The sequence below is a fragment of the Bufo bufo genome, chromosome 6 (genome assembly GCF_905171765.1).
Source record: "Bufo bufo chromosome 6, aBufBuf1.1, whole genome shotgun sequence".
Lineage (NCBI taxonomy): Eukaryota > Metazoa > Chordata > Amphibia > Anura > Bufonidae > Bufo > Bufo bufo.
The window spans coordinates 299,786,870-299,808,557 of NC_053394.1; the positions used below are offsets into that span (position 1 = coordinate 299,786,870).

The 21,688-nt window shown below is 41.7% G+C and overlaps 1 protein-coding gene across 1 annotated transcript in view; it reads right to left on the bottom strand.

The window, feature by feature from the left end:
- Nucleotides 1-21,688, bottom strand: part of RAPGEFL1 (Rap guanine nucleotide exchange factor like 1) — an 81,750-nt gene that overhangs the window by 49,780 nt on the left and 10,282 nt on the right. Inside the window, exons 2-4 of the mRNA XM_040434581.1 lie at nucleotides 9,973-10,051; nucleotides 6,047-6,197; nucleotides 1,967-2,064 (exon numbers count right to left, since the gene is read on the bottom strand). Coding sequence (XP_040290515.1) covers nucleotides 1,967-2,064; nucleotides 6,047-6,197; nucleotides 9,973-10,051 — 328 coding nt within the window. The remainder of the gene's footprint in view (nucleotides 1-1,966; nucleotides 2,065-6,046; nucleotides 6,198-9,972; nucleotides 10,052-21,688) is intronic.

Genomic DNA, 21,688 nt, shown 5'->3' on the forward strand with positions numbered 1-21,688 from the left:
AAAAATGCATAATGTCCTCACCACTGCCACTTATTCAGATTAACAGGAGAGCAAAGAAACTGGTGGAAAGATATCCATTATAAAACTAAGGGTACTTTCACACTTGCATTAAACTTTTCCGGTATTGAGCCCCTAGGACAGAACTCAATACCGGAAAAGTTTAACGCAAATGCATTCTGAATGGAGAATGTCTTCAGTTCAGTCACTGTACGTTTTTTGGACGGAGAAAATAATACAGCATGCTGCAGTATTTTCTCAGTCCAAAATTCCAGAACACTTGCCGGAATGCCGGATCCGGCATTATTTTACATTTAAATGCATTAATGCCGGATCCGGCCCCAAGTGTTCCGGACAAACTGATCCAGTTTTGCGGTCTGCGCATGCGCAGACCTTTAAAAATGTGAAAAAGATAAATACCGGATCCGTCTACAAATGGTATCTGTTTGCATACAGATGGAACTGCCTGCCGGAATCCAGCAACGCAAGTGTGAAAGTACCCTAAACCTTTACTAATAATCCTTAAAAACTCACTTGGTTACTAAAAAATATTAAGTAAGCAGGGTAACTTACAATAGTATGCGAAGGCCCACAAATTCGACGTACCTGACTTATAGGTACAAAGCAAAAGAAAATCCATGAGGATATCAGAATAAAATATATATGTACAGTTTTAACAGTGGGGAAGGATCAGCTGGTGTCCATGCTTCTGGGACTTGCATAGACCAGAGCTGATGACTCGTTGTGAGATGATAACCGGTTAATGTTGCTATCACCCAGGACTTCCTCACATTGTAGACTGTAAAAGGTCCGGAGCATAATCCAATCATCCTAATGTGCCCTGTCAAGGCTGTTCAGTGTCCCAATACGGAGTCTTCGCCCTGACAAGGATGGCCCTGTCCGAAACCTGTCACTCTTTTATCCAGACCCTAGATGTCCCTATCCACGGGAAATAGATGATAATGTCCTGAGGAATAACAGGAATTTGTAATTCCAACGCGTTTTGTCTGATAGTAATGTCCCCCCCCAGTGAACCCAGGACAGTCTTGAGTTTTTAAGGATTATTAGTAAAGGTTGTTTAATAGTTATCTTTCCACCAGTTTCTTTGCTTTCCAACCATGAAAAATCACATAATGACGGATTCGCACAAAATGCGAGTGTGAAAGTAGCCTAAATGGCTTGTTGCTTTAAGAATATATTAATCTGATCAATTAGTGTTCTCCAGCATTTTAGGGACTACAACCATTGCTGTCTATAGTGGATACAGCCCATAAAATACCATTAGCTGGTGCTACAATAACACTATAAGGCCTCATGCACAATACGGGCTGCATCCAGTTTTGGCAAATCCGTATTTTGCAGACAGCAAAACGGATACAGCCCATGTCGCATCAGCATTCTATTTGCGGGCTCATTGACTTTAACAGGTCCATGGTCCTCGTTTTGTGGACATATGCTATCTTTTTGTGGAACGGTTATATGGATGAGGAAAGCATGATCCAGGTGTTTTTCGCATCCGTGTGTCCATTCTGCAAAAAGATAGAACATGTCCATTACTTGTCTGCAAAATGCAGGCCACAGAGCCATTGAAGTTTGCGGATGCGACATAGACCACTTCCGTATTTTGCAGATCCACAATTTGCGGACATCAAAATGGATACAGTTGCGTGCGTGAAGCCTAACCCAGATTTACTAATATGTCTGCTCCTATAATCTGGTGGCAGATCCGGACCCATTCATTTTCAATGGGGCCGGAATAGATGTAGACAGCACACAGTGTGCTGTCCGCATCCGCACTTCCGTTCCGCAAAAAATAGAACACAGGTACGGATAAGAAAAGGCATTTCTATTAAAGTGTCGGCCATGTGCGGTCCACAAAATGCGGAACACACATGGCCAGTGTCTATGTTTTGCGGACCACAAAACACTTGTGGACGTGTGAATGGACCCTAAGAGTGATTTATTTTACCTGAGTTCAGCCGTCTCCACCAAGCGATGCAGCCTGATGACATTCGCCTCGAGCTGAGGAATGTTTGGAGCGTCTCTCATCACCAGGACATAGAAATCCTGCAGGGAATCAAAGCATTATTAAGGAGGAAAAATTAAGAAGTTTCTCAAAATTCTAATTCTTTATTCATTCTTAAACTTCCCCTTGACCTTTAATCCTGAGTAGAGCTCTTGACCTGTAATCCCGTGTGTATATATGTATTTATCAGGTGCATTTGACCATGAGACCTCAATTACACAGATGATTGACCCTTTAACCTAGTTCTGTCAAACTGATCAGTCTCATACTCCCGCCTACCACTTCGAAAAATCGGAATTGCATACAGACCCCATTGTTCTGCACTGATGTGTATCTCGTTTACAGCATGCATTTACGGTCTGGCTACTCATTATGATTTCTGAAGATTTTGCTTAAGACGTTGGTTGAAAACTTGTTGCAAAATTTGCCTAACGATTTTATAAAGACCTATAAATCAATGATATATATCAGTGAGTTTTCACACTGTTATTGTGTGACACAGGGACACTAACTGGAGTTAGAAGAAGTCCCAAATACAATGGCCTAAAAATATGATTATTATTATAATACAAATGGTATTCAGTTCAATATTGATGCAGTGAGGCCCATGGATATAGAAAATGGGCCCATACCAGGCTAAAGAACAGTGGCTGGCCTGTACAATGCGGTGTCATCAGAAAGAGAACTTGTTTAAATGACATTTTATGTTAAACATATTTGGTGTGTTTTTTTTTTTTCTCTCCCATAGTTTTTAATAGATGTGGATGAGGTCAGCTTCAGCCCTTTGTGTCTATGGTCCATGTGGCTGCTGTAAAGCATATCTTGAAATGTTAAAGAACAGGAAGTCTTGACATATAATTAGGCCTAATGCCAGTGAGAAAACTGCAGAGAAGTCACATGAAAATGGGAAAAATAATTCTCCAAAATTGCTAAAACCTAAAAAAAAAAATCTGTATTTTTGTGATGACACATTGTCCCTTAACATTGCCGATGTTTGGGCAGATTACCGCTAAGGCCTTGTTCACATCAGCGTTCAGCCTTTCCGTTCTCCTGCTCCATTATAGGACTTTTGTCTCCGCTCCAAAATCATCTTCTGAGCGGAAACCTAACGGACCCCATTATAGTCTATGGGGGTCTATGAGGTCCGTAGGCTCCGTTCGGCTCAGTTATGAGCCGAATCCGTCCTTTCCGTTTTCCTGCTCCTATAACGGAGCAGGAGAATGGAAAGGCTGAACGCTGATGTGAACATAGCCTAACAAGCATTCATACGAATGCTCGTTCGTGATAATCTGCCAGTGTATTGGTGCCGCAAATTACCACTTGTTCATTGGGTAATAGATCGTTGGTGCAGTCACCCAAAATCATTGCCGCCTAAACAGCCTTTGCTACTAGCAAACAACGATTCTGTATGGGGACGAACAATGGCATGTAATTGCAATCTCCTTCAATGACGAGCAGACAATTGTCGGGAAAGAATGCTTCCCAACAGTCGTTTTTCATCATTTGAGCAATGTAAAGGGGCTTTAAAAGGAACCTGTCATCAACTTTATGCTGCCCATACTAACGGCAGAATAAAGTAGAGACAGGTGTGTCACTCATGAGCTAAAAGTAAGTGGTTGCCGATAGAGATGTCGCGAACATAAAATTTTCCGTTCGTGAATGGCGAACGCGAACTTCCGCGAATGTTCGCGAACGGGCGAACCGCCATAGACTTCAATAGACAGGCGAATTTTAAAACCCACAGGGACTCTTTCTGGCCACAATAGTGATGGAAAAGTTGTTTCAAGGGGACTAACACCTGGACTGTGGCATGCCGGAGGGGGATCCATGGCAAAACTCCCATGGAAAATTACGTAGTTGACGCAGAGTGTGGTAAGTTGAATTCGCAATGCGATTAACATAACCTGCATTAATCACATTGCGATTAAAACTTAGATCTGAGTTCCTAATGGTTGTATTGCTAGAATTGACGAATGTAACGAATATAGAACTATATTCTCAATCTTCGTTATATTCTAGCAATACAACCATTAGGAACCCAGCTCTAAGTTGAATTCGCAATGCGATTAATATAACCTGTATTAATCACATTGCGATTACAACTTAGCCAAATTTGTGACACTGCAGCTTCAGAATGAATCTAAGATGGATGCTGTCCTTGCTTTTTGATAGGAGGTGGGAGGGTCTGGGAGGGAGGGTATGCTGCTGATTGGCTGGAATGTATCTGCTGACTGTGAGGTACAGGGTCAAAGTTTGCTCAATGATGATGTATAGGGGGCGGACCGAACATCGCATATGTTCGCCCACCGCGGCGAACAAGCTATGTTTGCCGGGAACTGTTCGCGGGCGAATAGTTCGGGACATCTCTAGTTGCCGAGAACCAACATCACAATCATTGCAGATTAGGCCTGGAAAAGAGTCCGGCCACCTGAGAAGAGTCCTGGTTATTCATGAATTCCTGCTCTCCCTGCCCACCTGCTGATGACTGACCGTCTTCTACCTAGTTTTCTCCCTTTCTCTCTAGGAGAGAGCTGCCAATCATCAGCAGGTGGGCGGGAGAGCAGAAGATGGATAACCATGACTCTTCTCAGGTAGATTTGACTCTTTTCAAGGCCTGGGCTGCAATGATTATGATGCTGGTTCTCAGCAACCACTTACTTTTAGCTCATAAATGACACACCGCTGAAATCAGCATTTCTGTCACTATTTTATGCTGCCCTCAGTGAGGTCAGCATAAAGTTGATGACAGGTTCCCTTTAAGCTGCAGTACCAGACACAACCTGTGGACATGAGCTGTGGTGTTTTCTGCAAGACAGCTGCCATGTCTTTCTGACACTGAACAACCACAGTGTGCATGAGGCCTTATAGCAGACTGAGTCTGACATTAATGTGGAGGCCTACAAGTGAATCTCAAAAAATTAGAATATCGTGCAAAAGTCCATTTATTTCAGTAATGCAAATTAAAAGGATTTGCATGAATGCAGCTTAAAATTAGAATATTGTGAAACGGTTCAATATTCTAGGCTCAAAGTGTCACACTCTAGTCAGCTAATTAACCCATACCCCCTGAGCAAAGGGGACCTCAAAATTGTGACTTTGGGGTTTCATAAGCTGTAAGCCATAATCATCCAAATTATACCAAATAAAGGCTTGAAATATCTCGCTTTGCATGTAATGAGTCTGTCTCATATATTAGTTTCACCTTTTAAGTTGCATTACTGAAATAAATGAACTTTGCACAATATTCAAATTTTTCGAGTTTCATCTGTATATACATATACAATAGCTCTATATGACCTGTGCCTTCATGTACAGTCATGTTTTGCTGTGTTATGTCCTGAAGCCTGTGCCCTTATGGTTTGCAGTGTTATGCCTATGCCAAGTCATGTACACAGAAATCATTGGTCTCCATAGAAAAACTCAGAATGGGTCCCAAACCAAAGGAAAAAAGGCAAAGAGAAAATAACACATCCTATAGTAAAACTGGATATGTGTGTAATGTATATTTCTCTAAAAGGTTACAGCTCCCCTCTTATGACACGTATAAATGATACATTTCTGACTGTCTGTGACCACCACCATTCTATTAAATTTTGTATCACTGACAAAGGATTCATACATCTCCTGTGGAATTTTATAATTTCACTCAATGACCATGTGAAGGGGAGCGAAGCAATTTACTGCTGGGCCGCCTCTTGCCATGGGCCATAGCAAGTAATGTATATAAGTCAGCACTCCAGAGTTAGTTCAATGTGGTGCACTGCTCGCATCTAGGAGGGGCACTCCGCGTTCATGTGAAGAAAAGATCCGCACTCACTTGGTACAGTAGATGATATATCGTGCTGTTTATTGCCACATTATAGTAATCATGTAACGCGTTTCGGCTCAATTAGCTTTCCTCAGACTGGTCTTTTCTTCACATGGGCCCATAGCTGTGACATGATCTTATAAAATAATAGGTACACCACTGACTGCACCCAGGTATTTGTAATCATTGGTCTATTTAGTGTGGTCTTCTCTAACCTTGATAAGCTGAAAGGTCTTCTCCTCTTCTTGTACAGAGTCCTTGTATGTGTCTAGTAGATGAAGAAGAGCACACAGCACAGCTTGCTTCTTTTGTACAGCATCACCTCCTTCCCACATCGGAGAGGTATGTCGACTACAGCCACAGAAAGTGTTCACATTCAGGAAAATAATGCCAAACATAAGAGGAAACTCAACGTAGAAATGTTCATGTGTCCATATGTGAACATAGTCCCTGCAGGACTAGTAAACAGGCCTCAAATGAAATTCACATTAATCGTAGTCATGGTCTGTAGGTCGGTCATATGTTCAAAATAGGGGACGCCAAAGAAATGTGTCAAACCATTAACATTACTACTTGTACTGCTTTGGGATATTCTAGCTTTGGTAAGTCTGGTGTAGCCCCATTAAAGCAGTATAGGGTATGATGGCTTGAAATAGTCCAAGCAGAAGATCTCCTCTTCTGCCTGCCCAGCCAATGTCAAATAGTTGACAGCCCTTGCCATACTAGACCAGAAGAGAGAATCCCCAAACTGTCTGCATCAGCACTGACCACCTGCTAAAACTGTTAGTGTAGTTTTTGAATCTGTGTTCCCTTAGGCTGGTTTTGCACACAGAGGGCATAGAGCAGTAGAGTGCTGTGCTCAGAGAACCATGCAGCAAAACTCACAGCCTTTTACTGCAAATTGCTGAGGTTCCTTGACAAGTTTAGTTGAAGCAAATGATTTTCATATGCTACATCTGTACTTATGGTGAAATTGCGACAATTTGCAGCAAACCACTGTAGTTCTGCTGCACTGCTCACTACTTCCCCACAGCCACTCTATGGTAACCCAGCCGAAATATTAAGGGTATGTTTTGACATATCAAAACCGACACAGAAAAAAAGTAATGTGGAATGTGGTTTTGAAGCAGTTTTTGATGCACTTGTGGTTTTTACAGGCAAACACATTTATTTACCATTTTTACCTGTAAAAAAAAAAAACACAATGAAAATGCCATCAAAACCACATTGTGGTTTTTCAAGTGAGGTCCTAACCAGACCTCAGCCTCTGCATGTGACCATAACATATACCGTAAGCAGAATCAATTTCTGTGCCTTCATGATAATATAGAGGGTTGACTTTTTTTTCCAGAAACTGCACCTCTCTTGTCCATGGGCTATGTCTATGATTGCAGCTCAGACCTTATGTCCACTGACAATCAGGCAATTATGAGAAACGTTTAAGGTCCTTTTACATGGACTGGCAATTATCAGGAATGTTTAAGGTCCTTTTACACAGTCCTATATATTGGGAACAAATTAAACATTCTTGATAATTTCCTGATCGTCTGTGGAGATGAGGGCTGCATTTACATGCAGAAATCACCTCCGATGTATGGGGATAAGTGAACACTATTGTGATCACTTGTCCCCATAGAAAATCATTGTTCCTGGGCAGAAGATCGCTGTATAGACAGCTCAATCTGCTGCACAGGAACAATGATTTCTGGTGCACGCTGAAAGACAGCATCTTTTACACAGGCCAGTTATGAGGAAGAAACACTATGAACACCTTTGGAAAAAAAAAATTATGATAACAATATGGCTTGAATGAGTGTTTATGAGCTGTCAGGAATTCAGCGATAGAGCTTTACATCCAGCAACATGACATGACTCATTGTAAAAAAGAAAGTGACAGACTACAGATTGACTGAAACTTTACCCTGCAGAACAAAAACTGCTGAACATTTTTAAGAAAGACAAACAAAAATATTTTTAGCCCAAAATGAGTTAAATATAATCAGTAAAAAAAGGTGTTCATAGCGTTTAAGATCATTTCCGATAATTGTCTGATATATATCAGTCTGTGTAAAAGGACATTAAGAAAGCCATGCAACAACCTCTGAGGGAGCTGTGATGGCAGCCATATTGGTTGTAACCCACCTTCTTAGAAGTCAATTCACTTGTCTATATTTGATGACAAAATAGAACATGAGGCAGCACACCAATAATACACAGTTGAATCACCTTATTATGACTAGGGATGAGCAAATTGACTTCCGATGGAACATCCGAAGTCGATTCGCATGATACTTCATTTGAATACTGTACGTAGCAAGCAAAGTTATTATGCAAAGTCTTGCAAGACTACGCAAAGTAATAACTTCGGCTCATCAGAGCCAATACATTCTAATACTGTACGGCGCGCTCGCTCTGTACAGCATTTAAATTAAGTATTATGCTAATTGACTTCGGATGTTTCATCCGAAGTCGATTCGCTCATCCCTAATTATGACCAGCTGCAAATATCCAGAGTAAATGCCGTGTGCAGCATGGACAGCAGCTAGATGGGCTGGGATTGACTCAATAAGGTCCTGGTAGGTTGTCATAGGTATCTGGAGTCATGCTGACTGCAGTGCATCCCACAGGTGCTGGAGGGTGTGTGGGGGAGGATCCATAAAATGAACACAACGATCAAAGTGGTCCAACAGATGCTTGATTAGGTTTAAGTCTGGGGAATAAGAGGGCCAGGGTAGTACTTGGAAGTTTTGGTCATACACTTACAGCCAATGTAGGACATTTCTAACTGTGACATGTCTTGCTGGATGATCCAATCAGCATGTCTGGGTGTACGTGATCTGCAAGGATGGATTCATTCCCAAATCAGTTGAGACTGCCCTGCACATGTATTCGGCCCAGAGAATGCCATGAAAATATTCCCCAGGCCATAACGCTGTCAACACCAGCTTGTGTTCTTCCAGAAATAGTTGTTGGGTGTTTGTTTTCTGATGTTTCTCGTCTGACACGCCAACATCAATTCGTTCAATGAAGCAGAAAAGTTGACTGATCAACTCTGATACTGTAAATTAAAGCCTTTTCTGCCAATGCAACTTCGTTAGCGGAGGTGCAATGACTATCCGTGTGCTTCGGAGCTCCATACACAGTAAGGTTTTCTGAAGTGTTGTTTTAGACACACGTCTGGTAGCCACTGGTTCATTTTAGTGGTGAGCTGATCCACGGTAGCGTGTCAGTCCACCCTTGTGCACCTTCAAGGCCGATGTTCACCTCTAAGCAGTTTCCATGTCGCTTATTCTCAATGATGCCATTTGTCCACTCACAATACACTTTCACCCCGGCAGCACGCTAACAGTTCACAAACTGCGCAGTTTCAGAAATACTGCCACCCTCGGCCCGAAAGCCAATAATCATCCCTTTTGCAATTCTGATAAATCGCCCCTTTTACCCATGACAGCAATGAGGGATATGTGTGCAGACAGCCTATCACACACCTTATATACCCACCAAGCCAGCTCACCACACATGACTTCCTTCATAATAATGTGACTCGACTGTGTATATGTCATTATTCACCCACATAGCATTTCAGTTCCCATTAGTCTTTCTCTTGACCTTGTCCTATGACAGCAACTTATCCACAGGATAGGGCTGGGGCCCTCGACAATCACTAGAATGGGGGCCCCTTTTCCAGGTTTGAACAAAGCAGAAGAAACTCATCTGTCCCTGCCATTCAATTCAACTCTATGGGACTGTCAGAGATAGCCAAGCGCTTGTAAGTCAGCTCTATAGAGTTGAATGGAGTAGCATGGAGTGTATGTGTGTCTGTCAATCCATTCAAACAGAGAACATGGGCCCTCATTCCAGTGACTGTCAGGAGTTCAATCAGTCAGACCCCCACCAATAATAAGGTCCTGGCAGCTGATAACTTGTCACAGGACAACCCTTTTAAGAGCAAAATGTAGATGCAGGTGAAGAGATCATCCATCCAAGATGCACATGACTTCTCAAGTGCTTTAGATACCTGAGTCCTGGAATAGGACCTCCAGTCTCGCCATAAGCATAGTACTAAAGTACATAGCCATAATGAACACATAATATGCACAAAGCCCTAACACTAATGCATAGACAAACAGTGGAAGGATATTACTGTTGTAACTGGACCAAGAGCTCTTCTGTCGGTATAAATAAGGTGTGGGTCAGTATAAAATCATCCAGTGCTAATTCTGATGGGAGAGAAAAGAAGGAACACGTGAGCCTGTATTAATGTGCAATCCTCATGCATAACACAAAAAGCACATGGCACAGTCCAAATACCATAATATATCACATTGTCTGATCATCAGTTATGAAACACAAATATGTACCTGTAGTGTGTGCGCTGGCATGTCGTAGCCTGTAAAATTCGGCACACCCAATGATAACATGCACAGAAATGTGCTACCCAATATATCATTGTAAATACTATAGCCAGGGACATAGACAGAGATTACTTATATTACATTACATAACCACAAAGCAATGTGTGATCCTGTCCTGTAAAATCTACAGTCAGGAGATCACTATACATTATATAGAAACCCAGCACTGTGTGATCCTGTCCTGTAAAATCTACAGTCAGGAGATCACTATACATTATATAGAAACCCAGCGCTGTGTGATCCTGTCCTGATAATCTACAGTCAGGAGATCACTATACATTATATAGAAACCCAACGCTGTGTGATCCTGTCCTGATAATCTACAGTCAGGAGATCACTATACATTATATAGAAACCCAGTACTGTGTGATCCTGTCCTGTAAAATCTACAGTCAGGAGATCACTGTACATTATATAGAAACCCAGCGCTGTGTGATCCTGTCCTGATAATCTACAGTCAGGAGATCACTATACATTATTTAGAAACCCAGCACTGTGTGATCCTGTCCTGATAATCTACAGTCAGGAGATCACTATACATTATATAGAAACCCAGCACTGTGTGATCCTGTCCTGATAATCTACAGTCAGGAGATCACTATACATTATATAGAAACCCAGCACTGTGTGATCCTGTCCTGATAATCTACAGTCAGGAGATCACTATACATTATATAGAAACCCAGCACTGTGTGATCCTGTCCTGATAATCTACAGTCAGGAGATCACTCTACATTATATAGAAACCCAGCACTGTGTGATCCTGTCCTGATAATCTACAGTCAGGAGATCACTGCACATTATATAGAGACCCAGCATTGTGTGATCCTGTCCTGATAATCTACAGTCAGGAGATCACTGTACATTATATAGAAACCCAGCACTGTGTGATCCTGTCCTGATAATCCACAGTCAGGAGATCACTGTACATTATACAGAAGCCCCGCAATGTGTGATCGTGTCCTGATAATCTACAGTCAGTAGATCACTGCACATTATATATAAACCCAGCAGCGTGTGATCCTATCCTGATAATCTACAGTCAAAACATCACTGTACATTATATAGAAACCCCACAATGTGTGATCTTATCCTAATAATCTACAGTCAGGAGATCACTGCACATTATATATAAACCCAGCAGCGTGTGATCCTATCCTGATAATCTACAGTCAAAACATCACTGTACATTATATAGAAACCCCACAATGTGTGATCTTATCCTGATAATCTACAGTCAGGAGATTACTGTACATTATATAGAAACCCAGCGCTGTGTGATCCTGTCCTGATAATCAACAGTCAAGACATCACTGTACATTATATAGAAACCCAACACTGTGTGATCTTATCCTGATAATCTACAGTCAGGAGATCACTGTACATTATATAGAAACCCAGCGCTGTGTGATCCTGTCCTGATAATCTACAGTCAAGACATCACTGTACATTATATAGAAACCCAGTACTGTGTGATCCTGTCCTGATAATCTACAGTCAGGAGATCACTGTACATTATATAGAAACCCAGTACTGTGTGATCCTGTCCTGATAATCTACAGTCAGGAGATCACTGTACATTATATAGAAACCCAGTACTGTGTGATCCTGTCCTGATAATCTACGGTCAGTAGATCACTGAACATTATATAGAAACCCAGCACTGTGTGATCCTGTCCTGATAATCTACTGTCAGGAGATCACTGTACATTATATAGAAACCCAGCGCTGTGTGATCCTGTCCTGATAATCTACAGTCAAGATATTACTGCACATAATATAGAAACCCCGCAATGTGTGATCTTGTCCTGATAATCTACAGTCAGAAGATCACTGTACATTATATAGAAACCCAGCGCTGTGTGATCCTGTCCTGATAATCTACAGTCAAGACATCACTGTACATTATATAGAAACCCCACAATGTGTGATCCTGTCCTGATAATCTACAGTCAGGAGATCACTGTACATTATATAGAAACCCAGCGCTGTGTGATCCTGTCCTGATAATCTACAGTCAATACATCACTGTACATTATATAGAAAGCCAGCACTGTGTGATCCTGTCCTGATAATCTACTGTCAGGAGATCACTGTACATTATATAGAAACCCAGCGCTGTGTGATCCTGTCCTGATAATCTACAGTCAAGACATCACTGTACATTATATAGAAACCCTGCAATGTGTGATCTTGTCCTGAAAATCTACAGTCAGTAGATCACTGCACATTATATAGAAACCCAGCACTGTGTGATCCTGTCCTGATAATCTACAGTCAGGAGATCACTGTACATTATATAGAAACCCAGCGCTGTGTGATCCTGTCCTGATAATCTACAGTCAAGACATCACTGTACATTATATAGAAACCCCACAACGTGTGATCTTGCCTGATAATCTACAGTCAGGAGATCACTGTACATTATATAGAAACCCAGCACTGTGTGATCCTGTCCTGATAATCTACAGTCAAGACATCACTGTACATTATATAGAAACCCCACAATGTGTGATCTTGCCTGATAATCTACAGTCAGGAGATCACTGTACATTATATAGAAACCCAGCGCTGTGTGATCCTGTCCTGATAATCTACAGTCAATACATCACTGTACATTATATAGAAAACCAGCACTGTGTGATCATGTCCTGATAATCTACAGTCAGGAGATTACTGTACATTATATAGAAACCCAGCGCTGTGTGATCCTGTCCTGATAATCTACAGTCAAGACATCACTGTACATTATATAGAAACCCAACACTGTGTGATCTTATCCTGATAATCTACAGTCAGGAGATCACTGTACATTATATAGAAACCCAGCGCTGTGTGATCCTGTCCTGATAATCTACAGTCAAGACATCACTGTACATTATATAGAAACCCAGTACTGTGTGATCCTGTCCTGATAATCTACAGTCAGGAGATCACTGTACATTATATAGAAACCCAGCGCTGTGTGATCCTGTCCTGATAATCTACAGTCAAGACATCACTGTACATTATATAGAAACCCAGTACTGTGTGATCCTGTCCTGATAATCTACAGTCAGGAGATCACTGTACATTATATAGAAACCCAGTACTGTGTGATCCTGTCCTGATAATCTACAGTCAGGAGATCACTGTACATTATATAGAAACCCAGTACTGTGTGATCCTGTCCTGATAATCTACGGTCAGTAGATCACTGAACATTATATAGAAACCCAGCACTGTGTGATCCTGTCCTGATAATCTACTGTCAGGAGATCACTGTACATTATATAGAAACCCAGCGCTGTGTGATCCTGTCCTGATAATCTACAGTCAAGATATTACTGCACATAATATAGAAACCCCGCAATGTGTGATCTTGTCCTGATAATCTACAGTCAGAAGATCACTGTACATTATATAGAAACCCAGCGCTGTGTGATCCTGTCCTGATAATCTACAGTCAAGACATCACTGTACATTATATAGAAACCCCACAATGTGTGATCCTGTCCTGATAATCTACAGTCAGGAGATCACTGTACATTATATAGAAACCCAGCGCTGTGTGATCCTGTCCTGATAATCTACAGTCAATACATCACTGTACATTATATAGAAAGCCAGCACTGTGTGATCCTGTCCTGATAATCTACTGTCAGGAGATCACTGTACATTATATAGAAACCCAGCGCTGTGTGATCCTGTCCTGATAATCTACAGTCAAGACATCACTGTACATTATATAGAAACCCTGCAATGTGTGATCTTGTCCTGAAAATCTACAGTCAGTAGATCACTGCACATTATATAGAAACCCAGCACTGTGTGATCCTGTCCTGATAATCTACAGTCAGGAGATCACTGTACATTATATAGAAACCCAGCGCTGTGTGATCCTGTCCTGATAATCTACAGTCAAGACATCACTGTACATTATATAGAAACCCCACAACGTGTGATCTTGCCTGATAATCTACAGTCAGGAGATCACTGTACATTATATAGAAACCCAGCACTGTGTGATCCTGTCCTGATAATCTACAGTCAAGACATCACTGTACATTATATAGAAACCCCACAATGTGTGATCTTGCCTGATAATCTACAGTCAGGAGATCACTGTACATTATATAGAAACCCAGCGCTGTGTGATCCTGTCCTGATAATCTACAGTCAATACATCACTGTACATTATATAGAAACCCAACACTGTGTGATCTTATCCTGATAATCTACAGTCAGGAGATCACTGTACATTATATAGAAACCCAGCGCTGTGTGATCCTGTCCTGATAATCTACAGTCAAGACATCACTGTACATTATATAGAAACCCAGTACTGTGTGATCCTGTCCTGATAATCTACAGTCAGGAGATCACTGTACATTATATAGAAACCCAGTACTGTGTGATCCTGTCCTGATAATCTACAGTCAGGAGATCACTGTACATTATATAGAAACCCAGCGCTGTGTGATCCTATCCTGATAATCTACAGTCAAGACATCACTGTACATTATATAGAAACCCAGCACTGTGTGATCCTGTCCTGATAATCTACTGTCAGGAGATCACTGTACATTATATAGAAACCCAGCGCTGTGTGATCCTGTCCTGATAATCTACAGTCAAGATATCACTGCACATAATATAGAAACCCCGCAATGTGTGATCTTGTCCTGATAATCTACAGTCAGTAGATCACTGCACATTATATAGAAACCCAGCACTGTGTGATCCTGTCCTGATAATCTACAGTCAAGACATCACTGTACATTATATAGAAACCCCACAATGTGTGATCTTGCCTGATAATCTACAGTCAGGAGATCACTGTACATTATATAGAAACCCAGCGCTGTGTGATCCTGTCCTGATAATCTACAGTCAAGACATCACTGTACATTATATAGAAACCCCACAATGTGTGATCCTGTCCTGATAATCTACAGTCAGGAGATCACTGTACATTATATAGAAACCCAGCGCTGTGTGATCCTGTCCTGATAATTTACAGTCTATACATCACTGTACATTATATAGAAAACCAGCACTGTGTGATCATGTCCTGATAATCTACAGTCAGGAGATCACTGTACATTATATAGAAACCCAGCGCTGTGTGATCCTGTCCTTATAATCTTTCAGTCAAGACATCACTGTACATTATATAGAAAGCCAGCACTGTGTGATCCTGTCCTGATAATCTACTGTCAGGAGATCACTGTACATTATATAGAAACCCCACAATGTGTGATCTTGTCCTGATAATCTACAGTCAGGAGATCACTGTACATTATATAGAAACCCAGCGCTGTGTGATCCTGTCCTGATAATCTACAGTCAAGACATCACTGTACATTATATAGAAACCCCACAACGTGTGATCTTGTCCTGATAATCTACAGTCAGGAGATCACTGTACATTATATAGAAACCCAGCGCTGTGTGATCCTGTCCTGATAATCTACAGTCAAGACATCACTGTACATTATATAGAAAACCAGCACTGTGTGATCCTGTCCTGATAATTTACAGTCAGGAGATCACTGTACATTATATAGAAACCCAGCGCTGTGTGATCCTCCTGATAATCTACAGTCAAGACATCACTGTACATTATATAGAAACCCAGCACTGTGTGATCCTGTCCTGATAATCTACGGTCACAAGATCACTGTATATTATATAGAAACACAGCGCTGTGTGATTCTGTCCTGATAATCTACAGTCAGGAGATCACTGCACATTATATAGAAACCCAGCAGTGTGTGATCCTGTCCTGATAATCTACAGTCAGGAGATCGCTGTACATTATATAGAAACCTAGCACTGTGTAATCCTGTCCTGAAAATCTACAGTCAGGAGATCACTGTACATTATATAGAAACCCAGCACTATGTGATCCTGTCCTGATAATCTACAGTCAGGAGATCACTGTACATTATATAGAAACCCAGTACTGTGTGATCCTGTCCTGATAATCTACGGTCAGTAGATCACTGTACATTATATAGAAACCCAGCACTGTGTAATCCTGTCCTGAAAATCTACAGTCAGGAGATCACTGTACATTATATAGAAACCCAGCGCTGTGTGATCCTGTCCTGATAATCTACAGTCAGGAGATCACTGTACATTATATAGAAACCCAGCACTGTGTGATCCTGTCCTGATAATCTACAGTCAGTAGATCACTGTACATTATATAGAGACCCAGCGCTGTGTGATCCTGTCCTGATAATCTACAGTCAGGAGATCACTGTACATTATATAGAGACCCAGCATTGTGTGATCCTGTCCTCATAATCTACAGTCAGTAGATCACTGTACATTATATAGAGACCCAGCATTGTGTGATCCTGTCCTGATAATCTACAGTCAGGAGATCACTGTACATTATATAGAAACCCAGCGCTGTGTGATCCTGTCCTGATAATCTACAGTCAGGAGATCACTGTACATTATATAGAAACCCAGCACTGTGTGATCCTGTCCTGATAATCTACAGTCAGGAGATCACTGTACATTATATAGAAACCCAGCGCTGTGTGATCCTGTCCTGATAATCTACAGTCAGGAGATCACTGTACATTATATAGAAACCCAGCGCTGTGTGACCTGTCCTGATAATCTACAGTCAGGAGATCACTGTACATTATATAGAAACCCAGCGCTGTGTGATCCTGTCCTGATAATCTACAGTCAGGAGATCACTGCACATTATATAGAAACCCAGCACTGTGTGATCCTGTCCTGATAATCTACAGTCAGGAGATCACTGCACATTATATAGAGACCCAGCGCTATGTGATCCTATCCTGATAATCTACAGTCAAGACATCACTGAACATTATATAGAAACCCCGCACTGTGTGATCCTGTCCTGATAATCTACAGTCAGGAGATCACTGTACATTATATAGAAACCCAGCACTGTGGGATCCTGTCCTGATAATCTACAATCAGTAGATCACTGTACACTATATAGAGACCCAGCATTGTGTGATCCTCTCCTGATAATCTACAGTCAGGAGATCACTGCACATTATATAGAAACCCAGTACTGTGTGATCCTGTCCTGATAATCTACAGCCAGGAGATTACTGTATACTATATAGAAACCCAGCACTGTGATCCTGTCCTGATAATCTACAGTCAGGAGATCACTGTACATTATATAGAGACCCAGCACTGTGATCCTGTCCTGGTAATCTACAGTCAGGAGATCACTGTACATTATATAGAAAACCCAGCGCTATGTGATCCTGTCCTGATAATCTACAGTCAGGAGATCACTGTACATTATATAGAAACCCAGCGCTATGTGATCCTGTCCTGATAATCTACAGTCAGGAGATCACTGTACATTATATAGAGACCCAGCACTGTGTGATCTTGTCCTGATAATCTACAGTCAGTAGATCACTGTACATTATAATCCATCACTGAAATTCCACCCTTAAGATGCTAGTTATTTTATTTTTATTTCGAGAGAAATACAGCACCATCTGCACAAAATAAAATATTTCAGATATAGCGACTAGAACAGGTTAAATTTCATGTGCTCCTGGGAGAGCAAACACAGTGACAGTCCTTACTGCCCACGCACCTCCTTAGTAAGAGAGTAGGACAGGCTCGCACTACTCTGCCTCACATTCTGCACCACTAAAGGCCTTAATAATAGCTCAACATTGCAAGTGGCAACATGAAAATGGGGTTAAACCATATAATTTAACCTGTACAATAAATACCAGATCTATTCTAGTAAACAATCCAGTCTAAATATGCCAGTTCTAGAGCGTATTCATGAGGGTATTAATTAGGGTTGGGGGTCGCTCATTATGGAGGCCTGTATTTCAGCACCGTATATATTGACATTCTGCCATTTCTCAGTACAGCAGACTTCAGTTTTCATAGGAATACTCAGTTCGGTTGATTTGCTGATTGAAGTGATGGGGGTGGTAGTGAGGGGGGAGGGGATGTTCATGGGAACTTCAAGTCTTATTTCAACCTGCTACGCAATCTGTTCTCAGACATGCTGTATGTACGTAGAGATTTCCTGTACAAATTATTCCCAATTAGACCAACACTGATATTTTTCATTATCGGAACATTCATCTTATAAGGACATACGATGTGACCATGACCAATATTATTTAAAAAAAAAAAAATTGCTGCATTCGTAGAAAAGAAGCATGCAGCATGCCTTGTTCCTCTATGGCAGGTACGCTGCAGATTTGCATGCAGCATTGTACAATAGCAGCCAAAGTGGATGAGATAAAAAAAAAAGTCTGCATCGGACTGCGGAGAGTGTCTGCAGCAGAATCCACGCATAACTTGACACGCGGTATGGATTTTAAGTCTGCAGCATGTCAATTTATGCTGCTATCTGTCGCAGATTTCAGCCTTTGCAATGCAAATTCGCTGTTTCCGCAACTAAGTCCACAGCAAAATTCGCATGCTTTGGTGTGTCTTTTACCCCTGTAGATTTTCCACCACATGGGAACATACCCTAAGGCCTCTTGCACACAACCGTATGTATTTTGCCATCCGCAAAAAACGGATCTGCAAAAAATACGGATGATGTCCGTGTGCATTCCGTATTTTGTGGAACAGAACAGCTGGCCCCTAATAGAACAGTGCTATCCTTGTCCGTTAGGCAGACAATAATAGGACATGTTCTATATTCAAGTGGAACGGATATACGAAAATACGAAAACGGAATGCACACGGAGTACATTCAGTTTTTTTTTGCGGAACCATTGAAATTAATGGTTCCGCATATGGACAGCAAACGGAAACCACAAAAACGGAACGGAAACGGAAAATACGTTCGTGTGCAAGAGGCCTAGGGGAAAAGTCAACTGCGTGTTTTTTCCATGTCTTTGGATTTAACCCTCTCCATTGCAGAAAGTGAAATCCGCAATAGAAATCCACAGCATAAATTGATGTTCTGCTTTTCCCATATTCCTGATGATAGGTCATTAATATCTAATTGCCGGGGGTCCAACCCCGCCGATCTATGAAAAGAACACAGCGCTGCATTCTCTTCGACTTTTTTGCAGTGCGGACAATCGGATGCCGATCGCAGACCTCAATCAAGTGAATGGTTCTGTGATCCGCATGTGGTGGCCCCACGGCCCGGTCGACACACGGTCGTGTGCATGAGGCCTTAAGCATAGACCACTGTGAAAAGTGGCAAGGATCACAAAATGTCACAGTTGTGACATGAGTTGTGACTTTTTAAAGCCACAAAACTGACATGTCTGATTTGATAAATGCCCCCGTCATTTTTTAAATCTCATCCACTTTGCTGCTACTGTAAATGCTGGAGATTTTCCGCTGTGAATAATCTACAGCACTTAGGTTACATGCGGGCGTATTCTGAGGGTCCTATTGCACCGACCAATAAGGAGCATAGATTATTATTTAAAAAATTATCAGCCCATGTAATAGTGTACAGCGACAAAACAACGAGCAATAAATCGTTCATTTTCCATGGATTAGTAAAAAGTGCCTGACCGAAGGATTATATCGCTAGTCTCCGACCCATCACCTCGTCTAATCAAAAATCTACCAGTCATTAGCAGTGTACACGCGCAAGGGGCGAACAGCAACAATCGCAGTAAAACGCATTTAATTGAACGTCTTTTGAACGCAAAGAGCTTGATATATCATTGCTTGCCGCTCACTAATTTAAAAATATCTGCCTGCCTAATAGGACCCTTAGGCTAAATTCACACTGGGGGAGATTTATCAGAACTGATAAAAAATAAAAACTGGTTCAGTTCCCCCAGCAACCAATCAGATTCCACCTTTCATTCTTCAGAGCTCCTTTGGAAAATGAAAGGTTCAATTGGATTGGTTGCTATAGGCAAGTCAGACAATTTTCCTTTTGACCAGTTCGATACATCTGCCCCACTATGTTTAGGGTCCGCTTTCGGCATGTACACCTGGTTATTCTCACAACAACACATCTAATGTGAGCAAATGCTATTAGCCAGGCCTATGCCTAAAGAGGGTTATTTTTGTATATATTAACCATTATACATTTAAAAAAAAACTTTATCTAAAGCTTTAGGGTACTTTTACACTTGCGGCAGAGGATTCCGTCAGGCAGTTCCGGACGCAAACGGATGGCATCTGTCAGACGGATCCGGATGCAAATGCATTGAAATACCAGATCCGTCTCTCCGGTGTCATCAGGAAAAAAATTATCCGGTATTCATTTTTTCTGCATTTTTAAAGGCCTGCGCATGCGCAGACTGGAAATCCGGATCTGTTTTGCCAGAACACTTAATGCCGGATCCGGCACTAATACACCTTAATGTAAATGAATGTAAGCTAATAGGGAAATAGTAGTCAGAGATTCCAGCCCCTAAAAGATTTAAAACATAGGGAGCAATTTCAAGCCCTGCTCTCCAGAATTCTGGCTTCAAAAGTTGCAAAATATGACTTTGCAACTTTAGTTTTTATTAGCCCCCCCCATCCCCAGATAAAATGCAACATTTATAATTTTTACACCATTCAGCTTGTTTTTCAAAAGTGGGTGGGAAAGTGGCCATGGTTAGCCTGTTGAGCTGATTTAGAGGGAACCCGTCACCAGTTTTATGGTTTCCTAACTAAAGCCAACATAAACTAGTGACATGTCCCCTTAGCAAAATGCTGGGTCATTTCCTTTAATTGACTTTAAAATCTTGTGCTAAACAGCTCCAGCGCATGCCAAACGAATCCCCATATTTATGAGCTTGTGTATCTCCCCGCCCACCTGCTGCTGATTCATATGGGAAAAAAACTGTCAATCAGGCAGGTGGGCGGGGATAGCTGTGAGATCATGAATATGGGCATTCATTGACATGCACCAGAGCAGTTAGAACCTAGCAGCGTAAAACTGGTAACAGATTCCCTTTAAACCATATTTATCAGCTGCCACTTTTTTTTTTTTTTAAAGGGGTTGTCCGGGATTGGGGACATTGGTGTATGTGTTCAATGGTCCCCTCTAAGTATTACATTCATGCCTGTCCTTCCCTTACCAGACATTTCTGATGGCTCTTTTTCACTTCACAAATTTTCAGTCGAAAGTGCAGTTTCTATCACAGTCAGTGACGTACCGGGTCCCTTTCTGCATAGCGAAGCCTCTTATTCCGCTTCGCAAGGAGCCCGGTGACATCACCGTCAGCCTCAGTAATTATTCCGAGCGCATGGAGGGGCGGTAACTAGGCGGCAACACACCGTGCTAAGCCGTGCCCCTCTGGTCCGGCAGGGCGCATTCTTACCAATGAAGGAGGCAGGAGGCGTTTAGGGGCGTGACTAAGGGGGAGGAATAGTTGTGGCAGGAGGCGGCATGTGAATTAGGGGGAGGCTGTACGGTGCGCTGCGCTGGGACCCAGAAAGCAGTGTGGCAGGAAGTTACCGCGCACATAAACAGAGAGGTAAATAATCAATGGGGGACTG